The 8,955-nt window shown below is 39.1% G+C and overlaps 1 protein-coding gene across 1 annotated transcript in view; it reads right to left on the bottom strand.

Moving 5' to 3' along the window:
* Nucleotides 1–1,899: 1,899 nt before the first annotated feature.
* FMR1NB (FMR1 neighbor) overlaps nt 1,900–8,955 on the bottom strand; it is a 45,399-nt gene continuing 38,343 nt past the window's right edge. Inside the window, exons 5-6 of the mRNA XM_008273460.4 lie at nt 3,864–4,009; nt 1,900–2,056 (exon numbers count right to left, since the gene is read on the bottom strand). Of these exons, the coding sequence (XP_008271682.1) occupies nt 2,040–2,056; nt 3,864–4,009 (163 nt within the window). The 3' untranslated portion in view covers nt 1,900–2,039. The remainder of the gene's footprint in view (nt 2,057–3,863; nt 4,010–8,955) is intronic.

Here is an 8,955-nt window from a genome sequence, read left to right as displayed (position 1 = left end):
CAACGCCAGGCCCTACAAGAACTCTTTTACACTCATTTTATCTGAAATCTGTGGAGCTACCTGGATCTGAAATTTCTGTAATAAGAGTTGCTTCTTTTATGATCACCAAACACCAAGATACCTTCCTGCAGAAATGCAATATATTAGAGAAATAACTGGATCATAGGAAATTTCAGTGTCCTCTCCTTTTATTCCTTCTTATTCTCTGAGAAACTACTTTTCTTAGGGCCAGCTCCGTGGCGTCGAACGTTAAGCCTCCGCTTGTGTTGCCAGCATCCCATATGGACTACGGTTCGAATCCCTGCTGCTCCACTTCCAATCCAGCTCTCTGCTAATGTGCCTGGGAAAGCAGAGGAAGATGGCCCTAGTCCTTGGGCCCCTGCACCCACGTAAAAGACCCGGAAGAAGCTCCTGGCTCCTGGCTTCAGCCTGGCCCAGTCCTGGCCATTGCAGCCATTTAGGGGAGCAAACCAGCAGAATGGAAGATATTCTCCCTCTCTCTCTCTCTCTCTCTCTCTCTCCCTCCCTCTCTCTCTGTATTTCTGCCTTTCAAATAAATAACTAAATCTTAAAAAGAAAGAAAGAAACTACTTTGGCTAGCTACCTCAGTTATGAACGCCCATAGAACCTGGTACTCATCCTCTCATATCCCTGTCATTACTGCTTTCCCTGGCTTCCTCTTCAGCTAGAAGAGCACTATGAAGGTAGGGTCAAGTCTCTATTGGTCATAACTATATCTCTAGGACACAGCAGGGGCTCAGTGAATGTTGAATGAATAAGGAGTCTACATCAACTTAAGTGCTACACACTTCAAAAGAGGAAAGTAAAGCATAAAAATATATTATTTTTAAAAGTATAATCAATTTATACATATCACAGAACACAACTGTTTTCTTAAAAACATGAAGAAAAGATAACAACAATATTTATTTCTGGATAGTGGGACTCTGAATAGTGGTTGATTTCTTTTTCTTTCCCCATATCCTTATCTACCAAATTTCCTATAATGTGTCTCACTCTTATGGTGGGAAAAGAATGTTATAAAATAAAAAGGGCAACACTACTAAAATGTTTTCATCTATTTTCCTCAAAATAGTTTCATATATAGTGAAATATGATCACTAGGTTCCCTCCACACACACTTTGCTTGAAGGTGAATAACAGCATGAACTCCTTATTTAGCACCAGCAGAAATAATGTTGATAAAATAACCCAAGTTGCAAAATTACATCACCAAGTTAGGGCTTGAAATGCCACCAATGTTTTACAAATAGTTTCTAAAATCCTATAAGAATTATTTTTTAGAAAGAATCTGGGGGTTAAACCTCTGCCTACAGTGCCAGCATCCCATATGGGTGTTGGTTCGTGTTCTGGCTGTTCCTCTTTCGATCCAGTTCTCTGCTATGGCCTGGGAAAGCAGTGGAAGATGGCACCAGTGCTTCGGCCCCTGCACCCATGTGAGAGACCCAGGAGAAGCTCCTGGCTCTTGGCTTTGGATCGACACAGCTCTGGCTGATGTAGCCATTTGCGGAGTTAAGCAGCAGATGGAAGTCCTTTCTGTCTCTCCCTCTCTCTGTCTGGGAAGGAAGGAGGGAAGGAGGGAAGGAGGGAAGGAGGGAAGGAGGGAAGGAGGGAAGGAGGGAAGGAGGGAAGGAGGGAAGGAAGGAAGGAAGGAAGGAAGGAAGGAAGGAAGGAAGGAAGGAAGGAAGGAGAGGAGGGAGGGAGGGAGGGAGGGAAGGAGGGAAGGAAGGAAGGAAGGAAGGAGAGGAGAGGAGAGGAGGGAGGGAGGGAGGGAGGGAGGAAGGAAGGAAGGAAGGAGGGAAGGGAGGAAGGAAGGAAGGAAGGAAGGAAGGAAGGAAGGAAGGAAGGAAGGAAAAACAATCTGTACTCTGGTTTGATGCATAAAAGAGAACTATCAACTTTATTTAACATTTGAAAGTAAACATGACAAAACTAAGAATAAATTTTGGGCTTTTCAAAGTGCCCCAACAAGTTTGAACTGGGAGAATCTCCGCTGCTCTGGAACACTGGTGTTCATCTCAACGGGAAAATAACGCTACGGGAGAAAAGTAAAGTAGGTTAAACAACTTGAAGGGACAAATATGCACACATCATGCTTTGTTATATAAGGAAATGACTGAACAAAATTTTCAAGCTCTTTATATTTGATATTATAATCAACTTCAGCATTTTCAGTTTGCCAGTACACCATTTTATATTTCTGTGAGGCATATACACAAAATAGACTATAGCAAATACCATAACACAGATAATTTCTGAAAAACAAAGTTAACTTCCATGCCCTAGTGAATGTCCCACAGAAATACATTGTGTTAAACTAGTTAAAATCTGACATGTGTGCACACATATATGTTGTATTAAATTATATAATGACTAGTGCTCAAACAGTATTTTGCACTTTGTGTTCTGTGTGGGGGCAAATTGATGAAATCTTAATTTATACTAAATTGATCTTCTGTATATAAAGAGAATTGAAAATGAATCTTGATGTAAATGGAATGGGAGAGGGAGTGGGAGATGGGAGGGTTATGGGTGGGAGGGAAGTTATGGGGGGGGGGAATCCATTGTAATCCATAAACTATACTTTGGAAATGTATATGTACTAAATAAAAGTTTAAAAAATTTTTAAAAAGAGTACTTCATAAAGTTTGTGGAAAGTGGAATTAAAAGATAAGTCTATTTTGATACAAAAACATTTTGAAATCCATTTTTCATAATATGTATTTTCCATGAACTTTATGAAGATACTTCCCACAAGGTAACATATTAGTATAAATAATAATATACATGTATTATTGTAACATATATTTATGTATTATTATAGGTAAATTATGTATGTATGTTACTATATCCACATTATATTTATAATATTTTCATCTAAGGATTATCTTTCATTTCTCCTGAGATAAGTCATTTTTCATATTCATCTAATTTAATCTCATTCCACATAATGGTGAACTGAGGTCCAGGAAAGTTAAGGGACTCGCCATACCTACACTATAAATAATGACAAAACTAGGACTATAATCAGAGTCTCCTGACACAAAGTTCAATGGTGTGTTATTCTACTCCTTTGCTTCCCTGTAATGGAGGCTAGGAATCAACATCTTAAATTGGAGTAGTGCATTACAATTTCCAAAGCATTTTCACATATGCTGCATTGTTTAAGTTACACAAAAAAATCTCAAATGATGGCATCAGGGAGCTGAACAGTAATGTACTTGCTCATGGAGACACTACTAGTAAACCTATTTTCTCACCAACCATTTTATTCTTAGTTAGCCTTTCTTAGTTACTTTTGGAGGAGACAACACAGGCCAAGTCTAGAGGATTTGCAAACCTGTTCAAATGAAGCCAAGGTAGTCCCTGGTATATGATTCTAGGATCCCTCTCTCAACCCCTCCTAATATGGCATTGTGCAGGTCTGGAGAGCAGGCAACTAAGAGTAACAACTAAGATCCAGTATTTTATCCCAGATCTGTCAGACTCCTAAGACACTGCTCCAATGATACATACACATTGGAGACCACAGCCATGATTACTTAGCAAGGGTGTGTATCATGTAGCCTAAAAGAGCAGGCAGATTTCATTGTTTTGTTCCCTCTGAAGGGCTGAACTATTTATATGATACAATGTGGCACTCAAACAAGTTGGTACTTGCCTTGTCCATTTTTCTACCACCCAAATATCACTTATGATAATACTATTTCAGAAGCTGGCCTTCCTGTGGTCCAAACATTATAGAGTAAAAATAAGTATCAGTCAAACCAAGATGTTAGAACTATAAACCTAACAAGAATCAGAGGTTGAGCCCTTAAATGCTCTATGCTATTGTCAATTACCTTTGGTCTCCTGATCCTTTCCATCACTTCTCTCATCATCCTTTTCTTTATCTATCACTTCAGCACCCCTCTTATGTTTGCTTTTCTGTTTCTTTAACTCCTTCAAAACTTTCTTGGCTTTCTTTCGTAAAGGATTGGCCCATTTGCTGTAATATGAAAAGTTCGAGAGAAACCTTATTTTTTTTTAACAATGATAGAATAACAATGGGGGTTATAAACAAAAGCATATTTGCCCAGAGAATTCTTAACACTTGCCCACTTGTTTTTTTTAACTCACTAGGTTTAATAAATATGAAGAAAATATTGGACATGGTTCATTCATATTTATCATTGTAACCATCATTATTATTCTGTATACAGTAATTTTGATCATTTGCTCCTCTACAACAGGAATATTATCCTATTTCCTCTGCTAACATCAGAGTTACAATCCTTTTCCCACCCAATTTAGATATTATCTTGCCTAGGAAGCCTTCCTTTTCACTCCTAATATAGAAGGTTTTGCCCTTCCCATAAAATTTTCGCCCTTTGAAACCAAACAGAATTGGTTCACATTACATTCACATTTACAATTTTCAAGACACTTTCACCCACTCTTGTTATCATTTGGTATTCAACCTCAAACTTTCTTGTGATTCTACAGGCAGTGGGTGGAGAGGCACCTAAGAGGCAACCACATTTCAAGAATTTGGCTAGGTGTTTTACATACTTTATTTAATCCTCACAACAACACTAGAGATGTATAATATTTCCTGTTTTTGCAAATTACTAAACTGGGGCTTGGAGAAATAGAAAAACTCACCCAAGGTCTCATATAGTTGGCAAATGGAGATGGAAGGATTTGGAAGTGTGTCTAACTTTAAAGTACAGGCTCTCTCTGTTAGACCACACTGCACTGTCAGCTAATAATGGCTAATAACAACAGGTATGATAGACTTCCTACATGTGAAGCCTGTATACAAGCACTTCATCTGCATGTTCTCATCTAATCCTTCATGACGATTTGATGAGGTAGGTACTATTTTTGTCATTCTTATTTTTCAGACGGGAAACTGAAGCACCTGAGGGAAAACAACTTTCCCAAGATCACCAAACTACTCAGTAGTGGAGCAAATATTAAAATTCAGACCGGCCTAAATCTGAAGTACAATCTCTCTCTCTCTCAGTGCTAATCTGACTCTGTCTCCTTGCCAAGCTTGTAAGTTCCATTAGGCTAGAACCTTACCTTATAACTTTTTATACCCCAAAGAGGAAATAGAAATGTTCATTGATTTTTATCAAGAAATGTTAGCCGATTTTGATGTTCATTGGACTTTCACTTTCTAAAGCACTAAATATAAGCCAAGGAGAAAAAAAATAGGAATGTTCATGGAAAAAGTAAGGAAAGAAAACACACAAAAAAAGATCTGCACACAATATTATGAAGAGGTAATGATAAATAAATAATAATTATATCCTCAGCTTAATTATAGGTAGTATACAGAAGAACATACCTGGACCATGACAGTTTTGCTTAGGTACACAGCGCAACTCACTCCTGATCATGTGAGACCCAGAGAAAAATAAGCCTGTCTTTGAAATGATGATTTTGAAGGTAATACTCACTTTTCTCCCCTAAAACTACATTACCTAGTTGTCACTGAGCTCTAGTAGGTAAGACAGATGTGGAGTAAAGAAACACCTTTTTCTCAATTAATCATAAAAAGTCTCAAGGCAGAAATGAAATAGTGAGTTAAAGCCAAAAATATTTTATATGATTTACCTATGGCCACTTTATGTTGCTGATGTTGTTACCTGCAGCCTCAAAAAATAAAAATAATAATAACTGAAACTACTATACAGTTCTCAGTCCCTTGGAGATAGATGTGTTTCATAATGCAGGATGTTTTTAGATTTCAAAAGGTAGTGTGACATGATATACGATCATATGAACTCCCATGGGATCTGAGGCAGCATCTCATAATCAAACATAGTAATGCTTCTGTAACAAAATATATAAATATTCATGCTGTGGTGTAGCAAGTAAAGCCATCGCCTGTGGTGCTGGCATCCCATGTGGGCGCCAGAGTCCCCGCTGCTCCACTTCTGATCCAGCTCTCTGCTATGGCCTGGGAAAGCAGTAGAAGACGGCCAAGTCCTTGGGCACCTGCACCTGCTTGGGAGACCCGGAAGAAGTTTCCTGGCTCCTGGCTTCAGATGGGCGAAGCTCTGGCCATTGCAGCCAACTGGGGAGTGAACCAGCGAATGGAAGACCTCTCTCTCTCTCTCTCTCTCTCAAGTGAACCAGCAAATGGAAGACCTCTCTCTCTCTCTGCCTCTCCTTCTCTCTGTGTAACTCTTTCAAATAAATAATAAATAAATCTTTAAAAAAAAATAATAGGTGTAGCAAGTGTAAAACAAGGAAACAGCTAGAAGACAAGGCACCCATGTCAAAGAGTAGGATTCTGAAGTGCAGTATTTCACAGACTCAATTTTTAGTGACCGACAATGTGTGATATATGGGCATGAAAGTGGATGTCCATTGATGAGTTTAGTGGGTTGATATTTTCCCTGTGTTTCTTCTAAATCAAATTAATTCATTGATACAAATTATCAATCTTTAAAGATAAAGAACATTACACCAATTTTATAGATAGAAAACATAGTTTAATTTTCCATTCCCTAGCCACAAAGATATTCAAAAAATCCACAGAAAAAAATCAATGCAAGTATGTAGTGATTTACCTAATGCACAGTCTAGAAACCAGGGATTCTCAAACTTGAGTATCAATGAAAATCACTTGATGAGCTTTTTAAAATAGACTCCTGTACCCTACCACAAAAGTTTCTGATTCAGTAGGTCTGTAGTGAGGGCTGAGAACATGAATTTCTAACAAGCTCCCACAGGATGCTGATGGTACCAGTTCAGAGACCCCAATTTGAGAACTATAGCTCTAGACTCAAAGAAGTATGATACTTGTTCCCTTATCCTCAAGGAAGCTACAATTTAGCCAAAGAAAACCAATAACAGAAAACAAAGAATAATTATGCATTAAATTTTGTGGATCAGAATACAAGTGCAGGAGTAGGTGCTGTGACACAAAGGGTTAAAATCACCATCCTGTATTGGAGTACCTGAGATCAAATTCCACCTCTGCTTCAAATCCAGCTTCCCGCTAATGCATCCTGGGAGGCGGCAGATGACAGTACAAACGCTTGGCCCCTAGGCAGCCACATTGAAGATCTGGATGCAATTCTGGGCTCCTGGCTTTGACCTGGCCCAACCGTCGTTGTTGTGGGCACTGGGGGACTAAATTAGTAATTGGAAGATCTCTCTCTCTCTCTCTCTCTCTCCTATCTATCTATCTATCTCTCCCCCTCCCTCCCTTTTCCCCCTTTCTCTGTGTGTCACTCTGCCTTTGAAATAAATAAAATATAAAACTAATTTTTATAAAAGAAATACAAGTTCAAAAAGAGTTTCCAAGAAGAGAGAAAACATTGTGTCCTGGAACAGTTGAAAAATACTTCAGAAAAGAACTTGGGAGGCTAAAATTTGAAGAACAGAGACTATACAAATAAGTGAAGAAGATAAAACACAATTGAAGATATGGGAGCAAGATGGACAAAAGAACAGAGGCAAAAATAAAGCTCCTATATGCCAAGTAAAGATACCTCCCTGCCTGAAGCAAAAGGTATATGCACAGAATGTAAGTAATATTACTAGAGTTATAGAATAAATCCAATATAGACAGCTAAGCCACAGCCCTTCAAGAAGACATGCAGCAACAAGATTTCACTGTTTTTATTTATACTTTTTTATTCCTTTTTCCTAGAGTAGAAAAAGCTAGGAACTAAGAAGATGGGTTGGTGAGGCCAGAGTTGTGGGACAGTAGGTTAAGCCTCCACCTGCAGTGCCATCATCCCATAAAGGCACTAGTTAATATCCCAGCTGCTCCTCTTCTGATCCAGCTCCCTGCTCGTGGCCTGAGAAAGCAGTAGAAGATGGCCGAAGTGCTTGGGCCCCTTCACCCACATGGGAGACCCAGAAGAAACTCATGGCTCCTGGCTTTGGGTCAGCCCAGCTCCAGCCATTGCAGCCATTTGGGGAATGAACCAGCAGATGGAAGACCTCTTTGTCTCTCCTTCTTTCTCTCTGTAACTCTGCCTCTCAAATAAATAAATAAATCTTAAAAGGGGGTGGGGTGCCGGCACTGTGGAGTAGCATCCCTGCAGTGCCAGCATTCCATATCGGTGCTGGTTCAAGTCCCAGCTGCTCCACTTCTGATCCAGCTCTCTGCTTATGGCCTTGGAAAGCAGTAGAAGATGGCCCAAATTCTTGGAGCACTGTACCCACATGGAAGACTTGGAAGAAGCTCCTGGTTCCAACCTTCGGAGTGGCCCTGCTTTGGCTGCGGCGGCCATTTGGGGAGTGAACCAGTGGATGGGAGACCTCTCTCTCTCTGCTTCTGCCTCTCTGTAACTCTGCTTTTCAAATAAATAAATAAATAGATAAATATTTAAAAAAAAAAGAAGGGTTGGAATCCTTACCCTGTCATTATGAAATCTTGAGCAAGAGGCCAAACCTCCCTGCATCTCTGTTTTGAATGTCAATAAGATAACGTATGTGGAAATGCTAAAAAACTGGAAAATGTTAAATGCATGCTATTTTTAAAAATCTGTCTCTCTTTTATGGACTGTGACTTTCTACTTTGGACACTGATAAATGTTCCTTATTTCACTATGTGTTCCTTGAGAGCACAGAGCATGATCTGACTCACCTCTTTGTCCTTTACCACATCGAAAACAAGACTTAGATCTCAGATATTCTTGAATGTACTGTAAGTTCTTGAATGATAGAATGAAATGAAATAGTACTATTTTAGGAAAATGAGTCTGGCAATATATTTCATCATACATTAGAGGGAGAGAAGATTAAGAGACCATGTATACATCCAAATTAACTTGGAAGACTTCCTTACTCATTCACTCACTCTTTTCCAAAGGATAAAGCCATACATTCCCTATTTACATACCAGGAAACCTCTTCAAGACCTACCTCCTTGTCATCTTCCAAATATACTTCCAAATATACTCCCAGATATTGTTTCTCCTT

Source organism: Oryctolagus cuniculus, chromosome X (genome assembly GCF_964237555.1).
Source record: "Oryctolagus cuniculus chromosome X, mOryCun1.1, whole genome shotgun sequence".
In the NCBI taxonomy this organism is placed as follows: Eukaryota; Metazoa; Chordata; class Mammalia; order Lagomorpha; family Leporidae; genus Oryctolagus; species Oryctolagus cuniculus.
Note: the sequence above shows the minus strand (reverse complement) of the source record. Positions and strands in the feature narration are given on the sequence as shown.